Consider the following 26,471-nt stretch of genomic DNA (forward strand, 5'->3'; position numbering starts at 1 on the left):
ATTGAATAGTAGTAAAATAAGCTGAAATTACAAATAGGTTGAAATTTTCAACTTGTCCAAACAGACACTTAGTATAACTAAAGGACGACAATGAGATGCAACAAAAATAAGATCATAAGTGTTTTGTTTCTGTATTGTCTCCTCTTCGAAGCGTGAAAGCCTGCATAGGACAAGAGTGGAACAAATTAGATGCAAGACTTAATTAGGTGGCTTCAATCTTTGACATTGGTTAGGGAGGAAAAATGAGAAATGGTTGACAGAGTGGGGCAAGGAAAACTCATTTCCATCGTGTTCCCTCTTTTAGGCAAAGCATAGCGAGGTAGGGGTATGGGGGGCTTTTTTTTTTTTTGGATAAATGTATAATAACAGTGGTATCAATAGTTAGCTCAGTTTGGTAACAGTGTTTAAACAACGAAAATTGTTGTTTAAATACCATAACACGTAATTTCTTATTTTTTTACTCACATGTATTTTTACAAAACTACACCAACGTTATTGGACATCTCTTACCAAACAGGCCCTAATTCATGTGAAGTGATGTTCAAAATCACAATTTGCCTATAATTTCTCTAGCATTGTTGCTTTGCATTAGTATCCATTTGATGTTATTGTCGTCAGATGTAACTATTTCTTAGGACTAGTATTTTTAAGATTTTCTAAGCTTATTGGAGAGGGAATGAACTTCGTCTACCCTTTGAAAAATCAACAATCTAACATCTAGATTGGTCACTTGACACCCAAATCAACCAGCAACGCGGATCACAAATGAGCAACAATAAGGCTGTGTTTGGTTCTCGTAAAATATTTTCTGAAAAATAGCCTATTTTTTGGAATTGCTATTTTCGGGAAAAGAAAATATTTTCAAGTGTTTGGTTGCATTATGAAAATTGTTGCAGAAAATATTTTCATGTGTTTGGTTCTATTCTGAAAATGCTATTTTCCTACATATTTTTCACATTTTCTCAGCATCCAAACAAATTTTATTATGAAAAATTTCAAAATCATAGCCAAATCCCAATCCACAGAACAAATCACAGCCAAATCCCAACACCACACACCACCGAAACTCCAATTCAACCCACGGTAACAAATTCTAGCAATCAAAAGCCATAAAAGAAACAAAACCAAAGAAAAAAAATCATCAAATTTGGTCAGATCATTGTGGTGAGGCGACTGGGTTTGAAGGTGAAGGCGTGTGAGGCGATTGGGTTCGATCGGCGCGGTGCGACTCGCTGGGTCTAGGTCGAAGGTCGAAGGCGAGGGGTCTGGGTCAAAGGTTGAAGGTGATGGGTTCGTTGGTTCGTGGCGATGGGTCTAGGTCTGGGTCGAAGGCGATGGGTCTGGAAGTGCAATCGACGATCGGTGTGGCACGGCGCGATGCTGCGATCGACGATCGGGGTTTGCCGGCGAAGTCTCTTCTTCCTCTCTCTTTGCGACTTGGGCTCTCTCTCTCTCTCTTCGAAAATGCTTTGAAGTGAAAATAGGAACTGAAAACCATTTCCGTGGTCAAAGGGAAAATAGGAAATGGTTTTTTGGAAAATTTTATTTTCCGTAACTACCAAACACGCAGGTCAGGTGGAAAATAATTTCCTAAAATTGTTTACAACCAAAACAAACGCAGCCTAAGTGACAAAATACAAATGCTTTGTGAAGAGAGAGGGGGTGTTAGAATTTAGGATAGAGGGGAGTTAAGAATAAAAATAATTAACAAAAATTGGACATAAGATTCTATAATGACTAGCCAAAAAAAAAAAAAAAAAAAAGAAAAAGAAAAAAGAAAGAGAGTCACTATAGCAATTTTATTTGTTCGAGATTTATAGTTCCAATAAGTTCAAACCTATAATAGGCTCATATATTTCTAACACGGCCTTACAGTCTAGTTTGATCTTGGCCAACTTCGCATAGTACTAAAATCCAACACCCCCTCATACATATTAAAACCAACCACAAATTCTTGGGCCATAAAAACTTAAACATTATTCATGTTGTCGAGTGAGATGTAGCATAGTTTTTATGGGCAACTCACAATAGTTTGACTAAGAAATGATATGTCTAATAGGGCGTTTATGCTTTAAAATTATCCCATTATCTATACAATTTAGAATCGCTTTAAGAACTCATTTTTGATAATTTAGTGCAAGTCAATATATTTGCTTGATAATGCATCCATACACAATCAAGAAACACTCCTAACTACTGTTTTTATGAATTTGCTCCTCCTTTGCCAACTGCAACTCCCAAAAGGATTGCACAAGCCTCTGTTGCTATTAAGCCACTACTTCAAGAACTTACCATCCTAATCAGATAATATCACTGATAATCTAGCTATATTCCACTCTCACCACCCTTAATCCTCTTATAAAACTATCACCAAAACCATCAATTTCTCCAGCTAAACATGAAACCCACGTTCATCACCAAAACCATCAATTTATAGCTATTACCTCTTCTCTTTTTTTCAACTCATTAGCCCATGGCCTTCCAAATTTTGTGGCCTAGGGATGGCCACGGCCCAAGTTTGGGTTGTGTCTACCCAAATCTAACCCGAACCCAATACCTAAAACCTGATTCAATGGTGTGGAACATATGATATTTATTTGATTTCATGTGTATTATATGAGTTTTTTTTTTAAAGATAATTAGGTTTTTTTTTTTTTTTAATGGCAATGGTCTAGTATGATTGGATTGATATATCAATCCAATCATACTAGACCATTGCCATTAAAAAAAAAAACCTAATTATCTTTAAAAAAAAAACTCATATGACCGTCTCCTTCAATTGTCTCGTAACGAAGCTTTGCAGCCCTTGCCATGAAAAAAAGAAAAAGAAGCAAGCTTGAACGTGTCTCAACATTGGATGGGCTTGTGGATGGATACCTAGGTATTCACGTGAACTTTAAATGTTATAAAGAATTGGAAATAAATTGTTCTCGATTCTTTTGTTTGACTAGTTGAATTGGTAATATCATAAATACTTTGTTTAATATATTTAAAATTATAAAAATAAATATATAATAATTTTATAACTAGGTATTTACAAGAAAATATTTAAAATAATTTGTAGTTCAGTTTTAAAATTTAATGAGTTTAAGCTCTATACTTTTCAATAAATTTGAATTTAGAATAAGTATTCTCAACTTAAACTTGTCTTTTCATATTCTTAAGTAAGATCTGATCGTCCAAAGTAAATCGAAATGCTATGCTTATGTCGCTAAACATGAACATAACAACAATAAACATTACAATTAATGATGATTTTTGTTAAAAGATTGGAAATACGCTAATTAAGGAGAGAATTGCATGCATGCATTAATACATTTCAAATGTGGGCTTAAACCTAGGCATCTCATATGGGTTGTGATGATGTTCGAAAATAAATAGGCTGGAATGCTTTAGACTACGGTGATGGCTTTAGGACTTGAATGAAAAGAAAAGACTATCAAGGGTAACCGGTGTAACTCGATCAAAGATCCTTCGATGGTTAAGTCAGTTTTCTCTCTAGAGCACAATGATGGGAATCTGTGAATAGTTGAACATACCTTTATTGAGGCTTGATCCTTTTATAGAGAACCAGAAGTGGGTCTACTTACTTGAATCCACTATTATCATGGGAGATGTGTGGAGTTAATGGAGAAAATAGAGTGAATTTATGGGAACCCTACCCATGTTCTGGAATGATTGATCATGGTTTGGTTGTGTAAAGTTTGTAGATAATTCTTCTGAAATTTACTAAGTGTCGTATGACCGTCCATACCTTCGCGATCTATCTTTGGATGGTCATCCTTGGTCGTCCTTACCCTTGTGAGCCATGGACGATTAACTTAATTTGGACAGTTATAATATCTCATGGAGGGATATTGCTCAGGTTGGGGGTGCTTATATTGGGCTTCTTCCTTTATAAAACCCATTGGACGTGTTCTTACCATCGACGACCATCATGGACGAACCAAACTTAGTTTGAACCCTATCAGGCTGCATTCAAGGATTTAGTTCTCCCTTTTGTTAAAAAAAAAAAAAAAATTGTTGAGAATTTGAGAAATAGAGAATAGTCAAAAAAGTAACACAACCCCCATAAAAAACCGAAGTTAAAGTGGATAGCTTGGGCCAGAACTGGTAGTGTAACTAATAAAAATTGGTCCACTCTTGTTAGTAAAAAACTGTCGAACTCGGCCCATTCGAATCACAAGGCACAGCCGTAGCCAGTAAGTGTAGTACCAATGAATCCAAATACCCACTAACACCAGATAAGGGCTTTAAAGCCTTGAAAAAGTTAACCTCTCTCTCTCTCTCTCTCTCTCTCTCTCTCTCTCTCTCTCTCTCTCTCTCTCTCTCTCTCTCTCTCTCTCTCTCTCTCTCTCCCTAAAAGCCCATGGGCCTCCAGTAAATCCCAATGAAAAATAGAAATCGCAAAAAAAAAAGAAAAAAAAAAACCCTAGTATATATACCACTAATTAAACCCTAGCAACTAAATTCCTTTGCCCTCAATGATCAAAGTATCAAAAAAACACCTGGAAACCCTAGCAATGGAGACATGCAAACTTCAACCTCCCCTTCACTCACCTCCAATTATCGGTGTATCATCAAAAAAAGCTAATAGCCTACCAATAATAAGTAGATTTCCAAAGCACTTGGGTTTGCAATTAGCTAAGCAAAATCTTCCCAATGAAGCCGAGAAGGATTTCGAAAAAAAACTTGGCTTGCTCACTACTATCAATTGCTACTATGATGAATATGCTTACTACGGGATCAAGCAAGTATGGATTGAAGGATAGGCTTTCTTCTTTGGGTTGCAAAACCAGGATGACCTCAACAACCAGTCTTTATAACTAATGGACATTGTATCGAGTAAGGACACTTGGGAGACTGGAGATCCTCTTCTCACCTTCGTTAATGGTTGTTGGATTGACCAAAGGTTTTCTTTGAAGCCTTCTTTTACAAAAATTCTCCAAAATATTTATAAAGTTGAACCTAAGGCCTTGGATTTTGAAAACAATAAGGTAACCTCCATTTTATTTTTAATTTTTTTACGTATATGTTTTTTTCTTTATTTAAAAAATAAAAAATAATTAATATATATCTAGAAATTTGGAATTTTTTTAGATACATAGTAGTTAGGAAGTTGATATTGATTATTTCTTGTGATAGACACTATCTTTAAGTTCCTTTACGTACTAGAAGTACTGATGTATCCAATTGATTCAACTTAATTATGGGGAACATTTAGAGCCTTTTTATATGGCATGTTAGTTTTAGTAATGAATCCATTCATATTGTTTCCCAAAAAGCAAAAGAAAATAAAAGGTCCATTCATATTATATACAGTGGCACACGCAATATGTGTAGCTTTTTTTTTTTTTTTTTTTTTGGGTTAATTAATATATAAGTCTCTCCTAGACTTGGGAAAGGGTGCTAGAGGTCTGGATGTGCTACACTGGGATGCAGGTCTATCTCTAAGAGGGATAGGAAACTGCGGGAGGTGGGTTGCTTAGATGTAGGGAGCTTGACAAGAGGTTTCTCTAGGGTCTTGACAGGTTTGTTAGGGTTTCCTGGCTGGGGAATAACCTTGCTATCTACCTTGTCTTCTATTCTATCAAGCTGTTTTTCGATGACACCTAAACACTGGTTGGTGTAGTTGTTTTACTCTATAACCTTCTTCACTACCGTTTCTATATATATTAATTATAGGTGTGTAGTGTAGTTATAGGCATAAGAGGTAAAGAAAGGTTAATTATTTGAATAGCTATAAAGAGTTATTCAGGTTTTAGAAGAGAGACTTGAAATGAATGGAGGAAAGTGAAATTAAGTGGTTCTAGAAGCCTAGATGGGAAAAAGAGTAGTTTTGTTTTTGTTTTTATTTTTTAGAAACAAGGCATCAACAAGAGTTGGAATATGAGTGATAGTAGTTTATGAATTACTAAATTTGGAGTCCAAATCTTTTGTCCCACCTTTCCTGCTCCACTTTATACTCTACTAATAAATACTTGTCATATGTTCACCTAATTAATTAAATACTACTATTAATTAATAACTGTAGTATTAATAAGTCAATAATGATAATATTTAATTAATTAGGTGAACACGTGGCAAGTATTTACTGGTGGAGTATAGAGTAGAGCAGGAAAAGTGAGATAGAAGATTTGGACTCCTAAATTTGAGAGGTCTAGACAAGAGTGTTTTGTTGTGTTGTTGTTATCATCCTATATACTATATTTAATTATTTTAAAAACATATGGATTTCAATTTAGTATTATAGATTTATTGGGTTATTATTTGAAACTCAAAAGAATTAGGAAGTCGATCCTTTTTCATAAATGATAAAAATGTTGTGTTTTAATTTTGAGAAAATTTATGGACACAACTTTTGTGGCACAACTATTACAATAACCTTAACATGGTTGATTGTAAATGGTGGAAAAAAAATGATAGATTCATTTGAAAGTAATAGACTATCATTCAAAGATTGTCACATTAGAATTGTGATATAAGTTGTGATATAAAAGTTATAGCGTTGGAAAAACTTTTTAATTTTAATACATTTGGTAGGTAGAATAGATACAAGGAAATTATTTATGGCGCCTATGATAAAACACCCTCTATTTCAGTAAAGAAACGTTTTTATATATGATCACTAATTCTAATAAATAATAAGATAGTTTACTCAAAGAATATCAAACAAAATTTAGGCAAATATTTTATTTTTGGGTTGCTTAATTAGTAGTATAGAATAGTTAATTTTAATCGGTTTCAACTAATATATAAGATGTGTCAGAAATATTAAAAAAGAAAAGAAAAAAGAAAAGAAGAATTAAGAAGCTCAACCACTTCCATATTGTTATATATATATATATAGATGTTTTCCAATATACGTGATAATCGTTTTTTTATTTTTTATTTTTATAAATAATAATAATTCGACTATTGCTACCTCTCATCTTGTGATAAATTAATTGTTAATCGTCGAAATGATTTTGTGAAGGTTGATGTGGTGGAAAAAGTGAACTAATGGGTTAACAATGAAACTAAAGGGCTTATAAAAGAGATTCTAAAGAATCTTGATGATCAAACAGCGCTCATCCTTGCGAATGCTCTTTACTTCAAAGAAATTTGGGAAGATCCCTTTGTCGTTGAAATGACTAAAGATGATAAATTTTACCTACTCAATGGAGAAGAAGTCGAGGTTCCCTTCATGTACCGGGGACCTGGCACACATCTTTATGGATCCTTTGATGGTTTCAAGGTTCTCAAGTTGCCTTATAAAAACAAGCAAGACCAACGACAATTTTCCATATATTTTTATCTTCCAGACGAGAGAGATGGGTTAAAGAATTTACTACAACAGCTTAATCCCAATTCAGAGTTCTTAAAGCATCAACTTATGTTGAAAAAAGAGCGAATTAGAAATATCAGAATTCCAAAGTTCAAGTTTCCATATGATTTTGATGTTTCAAAGGTTATTGAGTCATTGGGAATGACACAACCTTCCATAGTGCTTCATTCTCCTGATGGTAATGAAGTTGTTGTACTTGGACCTGCAACAGCTATTGAGCACAAGGCATATACTGAAATGGGAACAGAAGCAGCCGCTGTCACCTCTAATTGTCTTGCAGGTTGTGCTCAATTTCAAAAAACCACCGCCGCCCTTGACATTCAAGGCTGATCATCCATTCATGTTCATGATCATGGAAGACATGTCTAGGATACCCCTTTTTGTTGGAGCTGTGGTTAATCCTCTCTTGGAAACATGATGTTGTTTTCTTTGTTTTTCCTTATTTGTCATTGGGATGATAAAGTTTAATATTTTCTTTTTTGAGTAACAATACTTTCTCGTATATGAATTGTTTTTAGCTTTTAATATATATATATATATATATATTTTCAATGTTATAAGCTTAAATCTTAGTGCGGAAGGTAGAGTGGTAGACATAACGTTAAAAAAAATCCTACTCACATTTATGCTATATCTACTAGGCAAATAACCCATGCTTTGCATAATATGTCTCTAATAAACAAAGTTGAAACAAAGTTTTTTTCTATCCGTTTATATAACCTTTCAAGAGAGCTTCATAATTGTATCGGACTTTACAAGAATTTCTATTAGCAAATATGTATGTGCGAGCGTGCGTATGTTGAAAAGTCAGTTAATGCTCACTATTAACTTTATTTCATGTTGGCTCCGGTGTAGAAATTATACTAAAAACATATGTGAATTTTAAATTCTTACTTTTATGGTGTAGAGATTATACTAAAAGCATACATGGATTTTAGATTCCTACTTTTATTCAATGATGAATACAAATAAATGATAGAAATTAAATATGATTATTTCTTCTTCTTTTTTTGAGAAAACAAATATGATTGTTTCTAAATAGATAGCCATTGCCATTCTTGCATAATTTTAAATTTAATTAGGCCATTAGAACGGCTGTTCCAAAATCTGCAGTACATGAACTCAGCAATTACAAGAGATAATTTAAAAGCTATGCTCTGGAAGATGGCATGGAAATTGAATAAGGATTTTTTTTTTCTTTTCCTCAATTTTTTTTTTGTTTTTATTTATTTATTTATAGAATTCGATATTTATAGTTGAAGATGAGAGATTGCACCTTAAATGCCTTCATTAGAAATATCAAGAGATATCAAGTATTAACTAGCTAAGCTACAAGGTTCTGGATAGAAAGTTGACAAAACATTGGTCAAGTTCACATCAATACATAAAACAAAAAACAATTGCAAGCCTCTCTCTCTCATTATATAGCTGGCCATCTTGCATGCATGAACTCACCCTTTCATTGCATTTTTATGTGGGTAGGAAGTGCCATTTGAGTAAGCATTCGTTGGCTAGTGGCAAATCACAACTTGAGACCTAAAACAACAAATTACCATCGAAAATAATGTTACATAGAATAATGTTACATAGAATAAAATAACTCACCTAGATATATGCATGTGCACTATGCTTTATGCCTAGTCTTGGACAATTACAAACTATTGTAGAATGGAAGCTTCTACAATAATACCAAATATTCTTGAGAGAATCATGGAAATTTTGCAAATGAAAGTGGGTAACACCAACCTATTGCTTTGGTTTTTCAGCTTTCCAAAAAATCCACAATGTTACTGAACAGGCTCTTCTGTTATTCATTTCCTATTATCACATTCAAACATACACCTTTATTTCATGTTGGCTACTACTCTTTGGATATAGTTTACTTTCAAATCGATGTATAGGAATTATACTAATAGTATACGTACATACAAGGTTGTCAAAATCGGGATCCTACGTAGGATCGTGGGAGGTAGGTAGGATCGTGGATTGCAGGATCGAATCGTGGATCGTAAGATCCTATCTATTTTCAGATTTTAAGCAAAAAACCTATTGATAATGACTTTGTATGTTATATAATCACTTAAAATATGAATCCATCCATTAAAAAAAATTGCATAATAAAATGTAATTTGCACATACTACAAAGTTCTTATGTCATTCTATCGAAACAAAATATATTTAACTTTTGACATAATGTATCTAAAAAGTTTAGTACATGTTTAATTAGCAACTTAGTACCAAAATATTATCTACACATATGGAAAATATTTTCCAAATTCTAAGTTCCAAATCCAAAATAAGTTAGGCTAGTTAGCATATAAAAACTAGCTAACATAACTACAAATTTACAATATGTAATCCAAAAGAGATTTCTCAATCTAAGGTAAACTAGCTAATTGTGTGCAATTCTAAACTACTAATTGTGTTTACTAATATTTCTCAAAGAATCAAATACTGAAGATCCTGTTTCATAATTTTTCAAATTTTACTTAATTTAGTTAACAAAATAGAAAAATAAAAACTTTAAAAGCTTTGTCAAAATCATATACACAACACAACAATCTGGAATCAAGCTATCAAAGTACAAATAAATGATAAACTACTAACTACCAAAGCAAATTACCATAAAGCTTAAAGGCAACAATGGGATGGCTCACGGCAACATCATTGAGAAGGCTGAGAGGGGCTGGGTTTTCGACAGAGGGCTGTGGAGGCGCGGGACAGAGGTGCTGGTTTGCTGGAGCTTAGTGTTTCTAAAATATTTAGGTTTTGTTTTTGAAAACATTTAACTTAATACTAAAGGTTTTTTTGAGATTTTATGTTGAGATAGGGGTAAATTTGGGACTTCAATTTATTATTGGGTTCTGATAACCCATTGGGCTTGTGGGTTTAGGACCTTTAGGTGGACCGTGGATTATCTTACTGGACTTACCCAAATGACCCAAATGAATCCCACATTAAAAAAGAAAAAAAAAAGAAAAAAAAAAAAGCCAAATGGTAGGATCGGTAGGATCCCATACGATCCTATGATCCTATACGATCCTACACGATCCTACCTACGATCCTAACATTTTTACGATTTTACTACGATTTTAATCTTTTTGGTGAGGTGGGATCGTAAAATCATGCGATTTTACGATCCGGATCGCGATTTTGACAACCTTGCGTACGTAGATATCAACTTTCTACTTTTATAGTATAATCTTCAATATATATATATATATAAATTTTAAATTATATGAAATTAAAACTATTTGATGTTGAGTAGAAATAAATAATAGAAATTAAATATGACATTTTTTCTAAACCGATAGCCATTCTTACATAATTTTAAGTGTCTAATCTAAGTTATCCATAAAAATCACTAGGAAATCCTGACCATAATCTACGTACAACAGAATTCGCATTCAGCCGGAAAAGAAAATTAAAAAATTGACACTTTCAGGCAGAATCAACGCATAGCATGCCACACAAAAAAAAAAAAAAAAAGAAAAAGAAAAATCCAAAGAGCAGCATTATTTCTGAGTTTTTATGCTGTAAGAGGTGGACTTTGTGTGTGGCCTTTTCTCACTTCAAATCCCCCACCTATGCACCCATCAGTACTCTAACCAAAGAATAGATTGCTCTTTAGCAGCTAGTGAGGCGACTCAGTAGCATCTTTGTGAAAAGTATGGATATGCTTATCTAGTGAAGGAATTGATGATTACCCTTGAATTTGAGTGAGGGAGAGAGATAATGAGAGAGGAGGATGTAGCATCTAAGAAACTATATTTAAGTTTTGCTATTTCGGAATATATTTTTTCATGGTTAGTGGTTGTTAGCTGATCAAATAAGTCTTTCCTTGAAATTTATCTTTTAAGTTTAATTATATATCTTTCTTTGGACTCAAAAAAAAAAAAAAAGATTTTTGAATTATTAGTTAATATACTTTTATGATCTTAATTTAATTGCTGTGTTTTTGAGAAAATTAATTTGAACTAAATAGTAGAGCTAGTTCTAAAACTAATGAAAAATGGAAACCAAAAAAATCATATTCTCTTAATAAACAGGAACTAGGAAGGGATAAGAGATAAGATTATATTGCTTTTGGTGAATTATTGGAATCTTAAGGGTAGTAAACAGAGAGAGTTGTTAAAAAAAAAAAAAAAAGAAGAAGACTACCAATTTGTCATAGTTAATAAATATCAAGTATGAAAATAATGTCTTTCTTAATATATATATATATAGGGTCCGTTTTTGTAGCCCAAACTCAAAAGATATGGGTTGAAAGCCCAGCGAACCCAGGACAATAAATTTGTAGAGAGTGGACGAAAGAGCTAGACTGGTTATGAAGTAAACAATGGTTGGCTAAGTTACTTGCAGTGATGATAACATGAACTAATGCTTGAACGACTCCATAAATGAATGTCCGAAGAGATGTTTTATTAAGTGAGCAATGGTTACAACATTCAAAGTTACAGTAAAACTTTTCTCTTCCTTTTTCTCTCTCTCCTCTGTCCCCCTGTTATCAGGGACCCTTCTTCTTTATATAGCATCCTCTCCTATCATCTCCATCGTCCACCTGTTCTTCATCTACGTATCTACTCAAGTGCATGTCACGTTATGTGTCTACTTTAGTTCTTTATGAGTGGCGATAGCCGAGGTTACACTGTTCAGGGGTCTTCTCCACATAAATGCGGCCAGAAAAGCTGTTGCAATGCATTAAATATGGTGGTAGCAGCTTTTCCTTTAGATATTTTTTAGTTCTGATCATCTCCGGATCCACCCAGATCTTATCATTATCATTGGGATTGTTAGGAAGATTATTCGAACCTTCCACACGTTTGTTTAATCAAGGCTATTTGTGGCCGAGGAGTAAGACGTCTTCGGACCAGTAATGACCCCTTCGGACGGTACTCCCCCTTTACTTCTGGGCTTCCTGCTTCAGATGGGCCGCCCCAACTACCTATTGCTCCTCGGAAATATAATAGTCCTTAACAGGGTGTCCCGGGCCCATTAAGTAGCTCTGGTTTTTTTCTCCCCACAATATATATATATATATTAATCCCTGAAGTTTACCCTATATGTGTAATTGGTCCCTCAAATTTCAAATAAGCACAATTAGTCCTTCAAGTTTTCAAAATAAACAATTGCACTCAAGTTAACCGAAGAACTTATTTAGAAAATTTAAAGTACCAATTATGCTCACTTAAACCTTGAAGGACCAATTGCGCACATATGATAAAATTCAAAAACTAATAGAGTATGAAAATAATGTAGAGAGAGAAAGCCTTAGCGTGAATACATGACCTTTCCAGTTTCTGTGACAAAATATATATTAGCTAGTGCAAAATCATAATAAAACCCTAGCAGGCTAGCACTAACAAGCCGTCTTTGTTCCCAGCCAAAACCATGGACTTCAATTTGCAAATAGTGAAGCAAGCCCTTCTCAATGAAGCCAAGGAGGGTTTTCACAAAAACTTTGCATGCTCACCATTGCCAGTCGCTACCATGCTGAGTTTGCTCACTGCGGGAACAGATGAGCATATGGATTAAAGGACTTTCTTTCTTCTTTGGGTTGTAAAAGCATGGATGAACTCAATAGCAAGTCTTTAGAATTGATGAATGTTGCATCAAGTAAAGGCTCTTGGAAGCCTAGAGATCCTCTTCTCTCTGTCGCTAATGGTTGTTGGGTGGATCAAAGATATTCTTTGAAGCCTTTTTTCAAAGAAACTCTCCAAAGTATTTATAAAGTTGAATCCAAAGCCATGGATTTTGAAAATAAGGTAATCTACTCGTGTCTTTCTGTGTCTTACGTATTTACTCTTTTTTTTTTTTTTTTCTTTTTAGAGTTCGTTTGGATACAACTTATTTTGCTGAAAACTGAAAACACTATAGCAAAATAATTTTTAAATGTGTAAATATTGCTATAGGACCAATTTTTAATGAAAAAGTTGCTGAAAAGTAAAAAATGAATAGTCTCATGAACAGTACACAGGAGAAAAGTCAACAACTGCGGCTAAAAAAAAAAAAAAAAAGAAGAGGAAAACGCTGAAAAGTGAAAACGCAGATGCGCAAACGTGAATCCAAACACTCACTTAATGTGAAAACCCTAGCAAGATTTTTAGCAATTGAAATCTTGTAAAAAGAAATTTCGAACATGATGAATCTTGCCTTTGGTTAATTATGACTACGTTTTGATAATCTGTTTGCAACAAGATTTTTTTTTTTTAATAAAAAAATAATAATAGCTTTTACAATTTAGAATATTAAATTGTCTCCTTGGCCAAGAAAAAAATTAATATTTTCTTTTGAAGAGAAAATTTGATATAATCATTGAACAATTTGTTACTGATTTTGACTAAGTTTAAAAAAATTGATAGTTTCTATATTTTCCAAACCAAATAGATGAAAGCTGGAGTCAAATGCCGATTCAAATTGAATCCAAAATCAAATGTTTAAATATTAAAATTAATTTTGTATTTGAAGATTATTATGAATAAAAGATGAATGTATGGATTGAATGGTAAATAAAATTTGATTTAAGAATATAGTAAATATGTAATTCAATGAGATTCAAAAGAAAAAAAAAAAATTAATTGCACAACCTTTTTTTGATTAAGTAATTCGACTATTGCTGCTACTATTCCTCCTCTGCATGGTTTCTTTGGCTGTAAAGTGCTGATGAACATAGATTGATTGTTAATCATTGATATAATTTTGTGAAGGGTGATGAAGTGGTGGATGAAGTAAACTCATGGGTTAAGAATGAAACCAAAGGGCTTATACAAGGGATCCTAGACAGTAGTGAAGATCTTGATATGCTCAAAGTTATCCTTGCAAATGCTCTTTACTTCAAAGGAACTTGGGATCCTATCTTTGATGTTAGCAATACTTCTGATAAAACTTTTATCTACTCAATGGAGAAGAAGTCAAAGCTCCCTTCATGTACCAGGGGTATGGATGGGAACAATATGGATCATTTGAGGGTTTCAAGGTTCTCAGGTTGCCTTATCAAAATGAGCAAGATCAACGGCGATTCTCAATGTATATCTATCTCCCAGATGAGAGAGACGGGTTAAAGAATTTACTACAACAACTTAACACCAATCCTGATGAGTTCTTAAAGCATCAACTTATGTTAAAACCAACAACAGTGAGCTATTTTTGGATTCCAAAGTTTAAGTTTTCGTGTCGTTTCCGAGTTTCACAGGTTATGCAGGAATTGGGATTGAAAGAGCCTTCTATAATGCTTTGTTCTCCACACGGTCAAGAATTTCCTGCATCTGCATCTATTAATCATAAGGCAGTTATCGAGGTTAATGAAACAGGAACAGAAGCAGCTGCTGTTACTGAGTTAGATTGTGGTTGTTGTTTAGATGCTCCACCACCCGTACCATTTGTTGCTGATCATCCTTTCGTGTTCATGATCATGGAAGACGAGTCTAGGATACCCCTTTTTGTTGGAGCAGTGGTTAATCCTCTCTTGGGATAATTGATGTTTGGTTTTTGTTTTTCTCATTATAATTTCATGGTAAGGGGATTATAGTATTGTTTTATGTGTTGCCAATGATTTATGAATATTTTTTCTTTATTCTCTCAATTGTGATGGTTGCTTTTATTCCTAAAATAAAAATACCAAATTATTTACTCTAATTTTATCAAACAAACAAGATATGATTTCATTTAATAAATCTTTTCCAAATTGATCAGTTTGACATGGAAACTCAATGCTAATCTAATTTGAATTCACTCAGCCATTGTCTTTTTGTCTAATTATATCATTTGGATTCTCTTGATTATAGTAATATTAAGATTTGTTTGTGAAGTACTACGAATGGCTATCAAATAGATAAAATTTCTCTCCCAACTAAGTTTACAATGGGCTTTCAAGTAGCGGTCCAAGATTTTATTTATCAGGATTTGGTTTTGGCTAATATGCACATTAGGTTGTTGCACACAACCATACACATACACACAATTTGCAATGAAATATTTGTGTATGATTGTATGCAACAATTGATGTGAAACAAACATTGCTCTCTTTTTTTTTTCTTTTTCTTTTTTCTTTTTCCTTTTTTTTTTTTCCTTCTTCTTCTGTGGCACCTATAGTCTTTATATCAATTAATTCACAAAAATTAGCAAGATAATTTGAACAAATCTCACAAGCATGGTTTTTCTGTTTATTTGATTCATCAACAAGTGATTTGTAAGATAAATTTGGAATTTTTCAAAGTACTAGTATGATATGAAACAGCCAATATTTAGTTGTCTTTTTCTTTTTCTTCTTTGTAACAAGTGATATGAAAGGCTTTTTTGTTGTTGCTTTAAAAATTAAAATGAAAGTCATCATATGTTAGCAGGATGTGCAATATTTATGTTAACTTTTTTTCCAGCAATATGGCACTACAGTAGCTATATAGAGGAGCATTTAGTGAGTTAATACAAATTTTTATATGAATTCATAAGAATGGGACCCCAGTGGGTTGACCTTCTTATAAAAAAGCCCCATTTTACATGATTAAATGTCAGAAGTCGCTTGCAGCTAGATAGTCTTACACTTTACAGTATTATTGCTACTTAAAGTGTGTGTATATGTCATAGCTACTTAATCTTAATGATTTTTTATTATAAAAATATATATTAAACAAGTTAATAATATTCTATCTTAATGATTAAGATTACATAATTATGGTACCCAAAAAAAAAAGTATGTACCATATAAAATTCTATTGCTTTTGCATTATACTCTTGAAAATTCAGCTTCTATTTAATGTGGGGGAACGTGTTTCAATTGCATAGGTAGTTGGAGTAGATTTAATCCTTAGAGCATATGATAAGAATTTTTTATTTTGAGGGACAAATACCTATAGATTTTGGAGTGTGTAGTTATCTATATCTATTCGTGTATGTAATAATTAGACCTGTTTTTTATTTTAAAAATATATATTAAACAAGGTAATATCCTATCTTAATGATTAAGATTACATAATTATGGTACCCAAAAAAAAAAAGTATGTACCATATAAAATTCTATTGCTTTTGCATGGGTCATGCTAACGAGTGCGCTTAAGGCACTTATTAATAATCAATTTTAGGAAAGTTTTGATACCACTTTTATGAGAAATATTGAAAAAAACTGTCAAAATATTAATTAATTTTTTTTTTCATTTCTAATAAAACCTTTCTTTAAATGAGTTATTAACGAGTGCTCGTTAGCATTTCCTCTTTTGCATTATACTCTTGAAAACTCAGCTTCTATGTAATGTGGTGGAACATGTTTCAAGTTTCAACTGCATAGGTAGTTGGAGTAGATTTAATCCTTTGAGCATATGATAAGATTTTTCATTTTGAGGGACAACTACCTATAGATTTTGGAGTGTGTAGTAATCTATATCTATTCGTGTATGTAATAATTGGACCTATTTTCATTGGATTTTCTTGGTTCTTTGTCTGAGATAACTGCTACTACGGAGTATTCATTAAAGCTCTGCCCCCCAAGTTTAAGGCCTCTAAGTCTAACTAGGTCTGGTTGTGGTTTTGGTTTCCCATTCTTTGAAGAAGTGAAGCACAATCTGGTAGTACTATCATTTAAACGGCAGTGTATCAGATATGTTTACCATAAACGACAGAAATCTTGATGTCGTCTAACTAAGTCATCCATAAAAATCAATAGGAAATTCTGACCATAATCTATGCACATATCGGGTTGGACGGTTTTTTTTTTTTTTTTAAAATAATAATTACTATTATTACTATTATTATTATTTGAGGAAACAGTAATACTTTTTTTTTTTTTTTTAGAGAGTTTTAACCTATGGTGTTCGCTCCTGATAATTACTCTTTATTATCATACCAAGACACCAATCAGTTTTTGTTGTAGGCAGGGATTGAACCACGGATCTCTTATACAACCATCAGAGACTTTACCAGTTAAGCTAGCTGGAACCCACAACAGTATTACTTATTAGAACACACAAACACGAAAGTAGTATATATAGTTTTTTAAACAGACTTATAATATATTACATAACTAGAGTACTACTACAAAATGACCTAACATTTGTAGTAGTAACTTAGAGTTATAAAGACTGAAAATTTATAATAAAATAAGAGTAAATTTATAACTAAATAATCCTAAGCATGACATCAAACTATATGGAGAGAACTTAGAGTTTGTATTTTATTTAGGAAAATGGGCAAAAAAGTAAATAACAAAATTGCATAATATTTTTAAAAATATATATTAAATATAGGTGGGTTAGGTTAGATTAGATTAGGCAGATTTATAAATCTTATGACCCGAACCCAACCCGACCCACTGTAAAAAAATAAAAATAAAATAAAATTATTCACAACTTAACCCAACTCACTAACCTCTAAGAAAACGGTTCAACCAGGCGGATTGGGTTAGATTGGGGTAGTTTTTTCGAATTGACAGGTTAGCAACACACCCCTAGATACCATCTTCTCTCTCTTAACCATATACACACATTTTCCGCACATATATGGCATGTGCCAGTTTACTAGTGCTCAATTACCAATGAGTCGTGGCATGTGCCATTTTACCAATATTTACCATTGAAATGTGATACATATTACGTAAGTACAGCCTAAGAGCATTCCCATCCGGAAACTCTATCATATTCTATTTTACCATCTCAAAAAACTACTTTATCAATTATACCATACCATTTTACAATACATCTCACATCCCAATTTTTATTTTACAATACAACATATTAAAATAATATATTTCAAAACATAAATAAAAACCAAAAATGAGACACGGAGAGAGAGATAGAGATTGAGACGTGAGATAGAGTGTGAAAGGAGAGAGGAATGAATAAAAAAATATTATTTCCTTTTACAATTGTGCTACAGTGATGGTACTGTAGCACAATTCTAAATTTATTTTAGGATACAAGACAAATACAAAACCGGATGTTGGCTTGCTTTTTTGCTTTGATGCTAAAATTCCTCTACATATACCATTTACCTTGCACAATGCAAATGTTGTACAAGAAATGCGAGTAGGAATAGAAAAGAAGGTTTTAGTTCCGGAAATAGATCATGTTTCATGTGTGTTTCTTGGCCGCAAAGAGCTCTTCAATTCTGTCATGTACTACTATATAAAAAGTATATACAAATACTATTTAGCTAGCTAGCTAGCTATTCCTCACCGTATAACTACTAACAACTTTTGCTTATTTAATGACTAAATACCATACCATTCCTTGGTTGGCATGACAAATTAGTATCACAATCGGAGTCACTATTGTGAAATGTTTCAAATTGAAACGAGTGGACCAAGGGTCTTAATTACTTGCACAGATTAATAAAGCATTGGTTAATAGTTATAAGCAGCCATCAACTTTATCAAAAACCTAACCTAGTAGGCATATCCAGCTGCACACTTTTCATATGCACCACCACCCCGCATTAATTTCCTTTACTTGCCACCCATATGATTCTCATCTAAATTCTAACCCACAACCATTAACTCTCACACACACACTCTCTCTCTCTTCATAATTTTTGTATGCACATCCATTCAAGGCAACATTGATTGGTAGGTGTCTGGTGACTGTTGTTCTGTCACATAATGTAAATGGCCGTCTGTACTCTTTTCTTTCTTATTAGTATGCGTTTTGCTTGATCACCTACACATCTAAAAAACTTTTAGTTTAGGTGTGGTGGTAGATATACTATGGAGATTGAGGTAGCTAGTAGTTTTCATAGAGGTGGAGGTGGTGAAAGTAGTGGTGGTGGTGGTGGTGGTGGTGAGAAGGTGGTATGGAATGGGGGAGCTGAGAGAGGGACCTATTTGGCGTGGGAAGATCTCACAGTTGTGCTTCCAAACTTTGGGAAAAATAAACCAACCAAGAGGTTGCTACATGGACTAACTGGGTATGCTGAGCCTGGTAGGATCATGGCTATAATGGGTCCTTCTGGGTCTGGGAAATCCACACTCCTTGATTCATTAGCAGGTTTGTTACTCTCTCTATCTCTATCTCTAGGTGTCCTTTCCTCTCCACTTCCCTCTGTTCTAAACATATCTTGAGAGACACAATATGATAATAATAATGTACAAAATTCTTATCATTGTGCAATTTGAAAAAATAAATTGGTAGATAGTCTTGAGTGGAAAACAATTACTCAAGACTGTCTACCAATTACTTTATTCAAACTGCACAAAGATCAAGACTGTCTACTAATTACTTCTTTCAAATCGTACTTGCTATACAAAATGATTGGTGTGTTTTCGTTCCCACCTTCTAGGAAATAATCTGAATTTCCCTCACTTTTTGGGTGACAAAGTAACAAAAATAATGTATACTTTCTAGGTTTCTTTCTGATTCATAAATAAAGTTGTGATTTAGTCTTTTTTTTTTTTTTTTTTTAATGGTGTGATTTACTTGATTGTGTTTATGGCAGCATTTTTTGGTGAAATGCATGTTTTTGACTATTTGTTGTGCCTGGACAAAGAACCTTTTCTAGGGTTAAAGATTTGCTTTATTGGCAGTTTGGGAGCACAGACATGTAAACCATAGTTTTCTATTTAAAATCATGAATTTGGTTGACCACTCTTTCCCTTCCCAAACTTGAATTTTCTTCATAATTTTCAATTTTTTTTAGCTGACTCTGTCAAACAGTAATTGGCCCAAATTCATCAATGTTTTCTAGTATCATCAAACCCCTTCTCTCTTGAATTTATTTTTTCTAAGAAGAAGAATTGAGTAGTGGATTTTCTTTTCCTTACAACAAGAAGATATTTGAATTTGGGTTCTCCCTATGGGAGATAACCACAAAACTCCTAGTAATTTGTAAAGGTCCGCCACACCAACTAGTAGATTGTTGGAAAAACATTGATGAATAATCAAGAAGGTTTCCCAAGAGGGACTAGATTTATCCCATCAAGCTATGGGACAAACTTGGTTTGGCACACGCGTCCAAATCATGGATAAGATCTAGAGTTGCTGTAACATCACCACCGACATATATTAATGAGTCAATGTTCAAATGCTTCCTATTTTGATCCTTCAAATAAGGTTGTCTGGGCTAACAATTTTTTGCTACAATTTTTGTCACAAAGTGGGAATTAGGGCCTATCATAAGTGATATTCTATTAGCTCTTGAAACCAAAGAATGGTCAGCCCAATAGGACCACAGATCAGGTAATTGTGCAACCTGCCTAACAATGTCTATTTTGAGGTCCCATCTCAATTTCAGCCATTTCCATTAATATCGAGTGGTTCTAAGATTATAATTTTTGTACCACAACTTTGCTATAGCTTTAACTTGGCAAACTATGAATAGCCGTTATATTTTGGTCACTTTTATATGAATTCACATTTATATGAATTCACAATTTTTTTATTCGCCGCATACACTTTTCAGAGTTATGGTCCTAACTGTTCTTCCTGTTGTGCTTTGTTCTTCTTTCCTTGTCATTGGGCCTCCCAAAACAAAAGGCCCAAGTTCTTCACCCATTGGACGACCATAATAATATCCTAGTCATAGACTTAATTTGATATTGACAGCCGACAAGAAAAATTAATTCATTGTTGACTAATTGTGGCCCACTACAGGGGTTGTCCATCTCATATTATTTTTCCTTGCGTGATAATGTGGGAAAAGTAAAAAGAAATTAGAAAAAATAAAATAAAATAAATTTTCACTTTAAAAAAAAAATTGGAACTATGTCTTTATGGTTAAAGATGAGTTCCTCTTCTACTCTAAAGTTTCTAATAGTGTAGAGTTTGGTCTACAACTTGTCTCAAAAATTAAGTTGTTAAGAAATTACAAATTTCATCATTTAATTATTGTCCTAACATTACTACTCATGGTGAACTCAGACTCCTTAACATGTTAGGCTCAACACTTGGCATTTTTAATATTAAAATATTACACGTTAAGTTATTAGAAACATGTGAATTAATCATTTAACTATTATTCTAATAATATTTACCTCTTGTTATTTGGCAAGACAGAAAATGTATTTTTATTTAAAAAAAGATCAATCTAGTTATTGACTTATTGTCTCCTATATTTTTTTTACATATAAGAATCCTTGACCTTGACACAGGTAGACTCTCAAGAAACGTTGTCATGACTGGAAATATTCTTTTCAATGGGAAGAAGAGGTCACTAGACAATGGTGTTGTTGTAAGTATCGTACGCTAGCTTTTGAATATCATGGATTTAAATTCAAGCCTTGAAGCACTAGACTATGGTGCTGTTGTAAGTATCGTATGCTAGCTTTTGAATATCATGGATTTAAATTCAAGCCTTGAAGCATCCAGATTGCAATAAGAATGTCCTTCAATAGCTACCTCAGTTTAGTCTTTTATGTGTCCATTGAATTGATTTATCTATATTGGGTTCATCTGTCAAAATGATTCCTTGAATGATCAATCTAGATACAGTGTTAAAAGGCCACATATTCATCAAGTAAGACTGTTGGTTACATTAACCAAAAAAAAAAAAAAAAAAAGGTGTGTGACAGGACTAACACTAACACATTACAACAGTTCACTTTAAAATTATTTGATAACTTATTAAAACAAAAAATGTAGTATTTAGATCACTTTCCTACCTCAACTTAAATAAAATGAAATACTATCATTCATAATTTCTTTAGACATTGCAGATTATTTGTAACATAAAGTTTAAGTCTGTTGAAAATGCTAAACTTTTGAAACCTCGAGATCAAAATGATCAATTAAATCCATATGCATAAAATTGCTGTAAAATGATTGCAATGGTCATCTAGCTGACCCTTTTGTCTTTAAATCTGCACGTAGATTAATTTTGTTTCAATTTAATTCACTATTGTATGTGCAAATTTCAGGCTTATGTAACTCAAGAGGATGTGTTGTTAGGAACTCTCACTGTGAGGGAAACCTTAACTTACTCAGCACATTTGAGGCTTCCAACTAAAATGACCAAAGAAGAACTCAATGGCGTTGTGGAGGGAACAATCATTGAAATGGGTCTCCAAGATTGTGCAGATAGATTGATTGGCAACTGGCACTTAAGAGGCTTAAGTGGTGGTGAGAAGAAAAGATTAAGTATTGCACTCGAAATCCTCACAAGACCTTGTTTATTGTGTCTTGATGAACCCACCAGTGGCCTTGATAGTGCCTCAGCTTTCTTTGTAGTTCAAACTCTTAGAAATATTGCTCGTGATGGACGGACCATTATCTCTTCAATTCATCAGCCAAGTAGTGAAGTCTTTGCACTCTTTGATGACCTTTTCTTACTGTCTAGTGGTGAAACTGTTTATTTTGGAGAAGCAAAGATGGCAATAGAGGTATAATAGTTTACATATTCCTCTTTATCACAAGCATGGCTTTGCAATATAAGAGTTTGATGCTGGCACAATAAATTTTTGCTGTTTTAAAAAATAAGAACATCTCACTCTTAAAAGGTTTAATTTGATTTAAAATTCATAATGAGTATCTTCTTGGTAATCTAAGCTGTTTCATGATTCTTACAGTTCTTTGCTGAGGCGGGTTTTCCATGTCCAAGTAGAAGGAATCCTTCTGATCATTTCCTACGCTGTGTCAATTCAGATTTTGACGTTGTAACTGCCACATTGAAAGGGTCTCAAAGACTTCACGTATGTTTTACTTTGAGCCAAACTCTTTAGGTGGTATATGGATACTTGGTATATATTACTGTGGCTGTGTTTAATGTGAAATTGCTGTGGCAAATCCCCTTTCAATTTCTTTAATTTCTGTATATATTAGATGTGGAACATCTTTGATTCTTTTAGAATCTACTTGACTTTGAAGTTCACTCAAAATATTCATTTTCTTGGTGATTGAGGGTGTAACATTTGCCATCTTGTCATGAAAGTCACTAGGCCTCTTATTAGCAAAGCATGGCTGGTGTAACACTGATAGAAGTAACAGGATCCAAAGTTGTTTCGTAAATTTCCAATGCAGACAATTCATTTCAGAACTACCAAGTTCTCACCTTCATGAAATAATCCCTGAGATATCAACTTCTCTAAGTTTTTGACAGCAGCAACAATTCATATTCTCATAATATTTTGTACTTAAGGATTACATAAATATCCTTAGTAGTACAAAGAAACATGTGAGACACATTTTGTTTCTTTCCAGATTTGGCAATCTATCAATTATGCCTTGACATGGCATTCAATCATAAGGTTTTATAATCAATTATCCTAATTGCCTTGCAAACCTTCCCAGAAATTCCGAACTTTGTCTCCAAGCTCTCATAAAGTTCCTTTCTATTCTAGTAGCAGCTATTACTGTTTCTATTGATTTTCAAAGTAGAATGTTCCTGTTAATTTAAAGGCTATGTAGTTCTCATTTTGTTACTTAACCAAATAACATGCCGACTGTGAACAAATTTACTTTCTATACCAATTTTTTTTGTTGAAGGAAGGAAGCAAAATAAACTCATGTCTGAAAGCCCCCTTAGACTCTTCAAACTCCTCATCTTTTTCATTTTTATTCCAAACTGTGTTTGATACTAATAACTATTATTTTATAGTTTCTAATCATTACTACATGCCTAGTAATTATTATTCTCTGGCATGTTATTATAGGATGTCCCCACTTCATCAGATTCTTTAATGAATTTGCCTACAGCAGAGATCAAAGCAAGGCTTTCTGAGAAGTACAGGTGGTCAACATATGCAAAAAGGGCAAAAACTAGGATTCGAGAAATATCAACCATTGTAAGCATTTCAACCTAGATATTCATTTTTATTCCAGTGATGATTTCTGCATGGTGCATATTAAGATCCACAGTACACCAATGTCACCAGAACATGTAAAAAAGAAATTTGTACTAATATGTTTGATATACAAACACAATTATATCCCAAAACGTGAAACTGTTATTGAGTGATGTCAGATATGTTTGTTATTTTTCATAACAAATATGAATGAATTAATGTTTGCAGGAAGGAATTGCATTTGAAACAAAAAGGTCCAGTCAAGCAAGCTGGTGGAAACAACTTTTAACATTGACACAGAGATCAACTGTGAACATGTCTAGAGATGTGGGATATTACTGGCTGAGGATAATAATCTATATTGCTGTATCTATATGTGTTGGTACCATCTATTTTGATGTTGGCACTGGCTACACAGCAATCTTAGCCAGAGGAGCCTGTGGTGGTTTTGTAACAGGGTTTATGACATTTATGTCAATTGGAGGCTTTCCATCCTTCATTGAAGAGACGAAGGTAAACAACCTCATTCATGAAATTATATGGAAAAAATGTCTACTGAGGACTTTCTATCCTCTCATTTTAACCTCATGATTTTTTTCACCCTTGAAACAGATTTTTTATCGAGAGAGGCTTAATGGGTATTATGGAGTAGCAGTATATATTCTATCCAACTTCCTTTCTTCATTTCCATTCTTGGTTGCTATTGCAGTTTCTACTGGGACTATTACATACTACATGGTGAAATTCCGGCCAGAATTTTCTCATTATGTCTACTACTGCCTTAACATTTATGCCTGCATTTCTGTTATAGAGAGCCTCATGATGGTTGTAGCTTCTTTGGTTCCAAATTTCCTAATGGGAATTATTACAGGGGCAGGAATTATTGTAAGAACATATACTTAAGACAAGTCTTATTTCCATCATCTTAAGCATGCCATAGTTGTCATCATCATCACTATTGGTTGTTTATGCAGGGAATATTCATGATGACCTCCGGGTTCTTCCGCTTGCTGTCTGATATTCCCAAGCCATTTTGGCGCTACCCAGTTTCCTATCTCAGTTATGGCTCATGGTCACTACAGGTACAGTCTATGTGAATAAGTTATGCATATTTTGCTCATCGCTCATGCTGTCAAAACAACTGAGGTATCTGATGGGGTTGAGAAATATATTTAGTTCAGTTATGACTCATGAAATATGAAAAATGAAGATAAATCAAAATCAATACCAAAAGTTGTAAAAGTAGTTACTTTCTTCCTCTTGGCTAGATGAGTTTTTTTTGGTATTTTACAACCAGAAATGTGTTCCAAGGCCCAGAATGTTAAGTAAATTGTTTTACTTTTAGGTGCATAAACAGCTCAGAAAGGTTTACTTGGTTTTGTTATATGATTTACTTTCCAAAAAATTGTGACCAAAGAAAATTTAAGGCCTCCCAATAATGTTTTGAGATATATAACTGACTGCATCTGGTTACTTTAAGTTTAAGAAATAGGTCACTAATTAGTTTATTTTATAATTAGTCCAACTTCCACTGTACTGATGAATGATTTTGATTATTTTTTTTACCAAAATTGGCCAGGGAGCCTACAAGAATGACTTGATTGGACTCGAATTCGATCCTCTTATACCAGGTGACCCCAAAATGAAAGGCAAGGATGTTATCACAAAATTGTATCGCATGCCAGTAGATCATTCCAAGTGGTGGGACTTGGCTGCTCTAGTCGTTCTCATCATTTTTTACCGGCTACTCTTCTTCATCATTCTCAAGTTCAAGGAGAGAGCTTCACCATTATGTCAGACACTTTTTACTAAGAGAGCCCTACATCATCTTGATAAGAGGCCCTCCTTCAGGAAAATACCATCATTCCCTTCAAAGAGGCATCAACCTCTCCACACACTATCTTCTCAAGAGGGTCTCAATTCTCCTCTCCACTAGAAGCACCAACTTAGACTTTTGATTTACAAGCTACAGCTGTTATAGTAAAACTGTGGCTATTTATGAGCATTGTTATTGCTCAAATATAAGCAAATGAAAAACAACAATACAAAATTCTGAGTTTTTAATATAGGAATTTTTTAGTATTCTAATGCAGATAAGAAGTATCAACACACATGGGACATGGCATTGCCCAGCTAGTGTTGCTTTTTCTTATTTTTCCAACTTGTATTTACTGTATGTCTATATAAACTTAAAGCACCACTTGACTTTCTGTCCTTTTGAACTAATTGACAAATTACCCAAGATGAGTAAGAGCGCGATCGAACTGGAGACAGTACCTCCAGATCATCCACTTCAAGAAAACATATTTCTAAGTAATTGTTGCAAAGATTCTATATCTATTTTTATGGAGAAGAAAATATCACATAAAAATAGACTTCTTATTTGTACAAAAGGTACTTTGATCTAGGAATGAGCATTAAGAAACTAACGATACTGCTTTATCTTTG

At 33.4% G+C, this 26,471-nt stretch overlaps 3 protein-coding genes across 3 annotated transcripts; all 3 read left to right on the top strand.

Annotated features, from left to right (window-relative positions):
- The first annotated feature begins 7,129 nt into the window (after positions 1-7,129).
- On the top strand, positions 7,130-7,657 carry LOC111994122 (serpin-ZX). The gene has a single exon (XM_024025980.1). It carries the CDS (start codon positions 7,130-7,132, stop codon positions 7,655-7,657), a length of 528 nt encoding a protein of 175 aa, XP_023881748.1.
- A 5,237-nt stretch (positions 7,658-12,894) lies between these two features.
- On the top strand, positions 12,895-14,801 carry LOC111994124 (serpin-ZX). Its single transcript, XM_024025981.1, has 3 exons — positions 12,895-13,092; positions 14,035-14,353; positions 14,464-14,801. The coding sequence occupies exons 1-3, from the start codon at positions 12,895-12,897 to the stop codon at positions 14,799-14,801; spliced, it is 855 nt and encodes a 284-aa protein (XP_023881749.1).
- A 3,949-nt stretch (positions 14,802-18,750) lies between these two features.
- LOC111994149 (ABC transporter G family member 15) lies at positions 18,751-26,114 on the top strand. Its single transcript, XM_024026009.2, has 9 exons — positions 18,751-19,296; positions 21,396-21,475; positions 22,161-22,622; positions 22,809-22,931; positions 23,892-24,023; positions 24,252-24,536; positions 24,636-24,908; positions 24,998-25,105; positions 25,603-26,114. The coding sequence occupies exons 1-9, from the start codon at positions 19,017-19,019 to the stop codon at positions 25,957-25,959; spliced, it is 2,100 nt and encodes a 699-aa protein (XP_023881777.1). The 5' UTR covers positions 18,751-19,016; the 3' UTR covers positions 25,960-26,114.
- The last annotated feature ends 357 nt before the right edge of the window (positions 26,115-26,471 follow it).

This window comes from Quercus suber, unplaced genomic scaffold (assembly GCF_002906115.3).
Source record: "Quercus suber isolate HL8 unplaced genomic scaffold, Cork oak 2.0 scaffold_46, whole genome shotgun sequence".
Classification (NCBI taxonomy): Eukaryota; Viridiplantae; Streptophyta; class Magnoliopsida; order Fagales; family Fagaceae; genus Quercus; species Quercus suber.

What these genes read in the sequence shown, in the direction of transcription:
- LOC111994122 (XM_024025980.1), top strand. Translation starts at nt 7,130, where the DNA reads ATGACTAAAGATGATAAATTTTACCTACTCAATGGAGAAGAAGTCGAG.
- LOC111994124 (XM_024025981.1), top strand. Translation starts at nt 12,895, where the DNA reads ATGGATGAACTCAATAGCAAGTCTTTAGAATTGATGAATGTTGCATCA. An exon ending in CCATGGATTTTGAAAATAAG is followed by an intron (nt 13,093 to 14,034) that starts GTAATCTACTCG and finishes AATTTTGTGAAG; the next exon opens with GGTGATGAAGTGGTGGATGA. An exon ending in GATCAACGGCGATTCTCAAT is followed by an intron (nt 14,354 to 14,463) that starts GTATATCTATCT and finishes AACCAACAACAG; the next exon opens with TGAGCTATTTTTGGATTCCA.
- LOC111994149 (XM_024026009.2), top strand. Translation starts at nt 19,017, where the DNA reads ATGGAGATTGAGGTAGCTAGTAGTTTTCATAGAGGTGGAGGTGGTGAA. An exon ending in CCTTCATTGAAGAGACGAAG is followed by an intron (nt 24,537 to 24,635) that starts GTAAACAACCTC and finishes CCCTTGAAACAG; the next exon opens with ATTTTTTATCGAGAGAGGCT. An exon ending in ATGGCTCATGGTCACTACAG is followed by an intron (nt 25,106 to 25,602) that starts GTACAGTCTATG and finishes AAAATTGGCCAG; the next exon opens with GGAGCCTACAAGAATGACTT.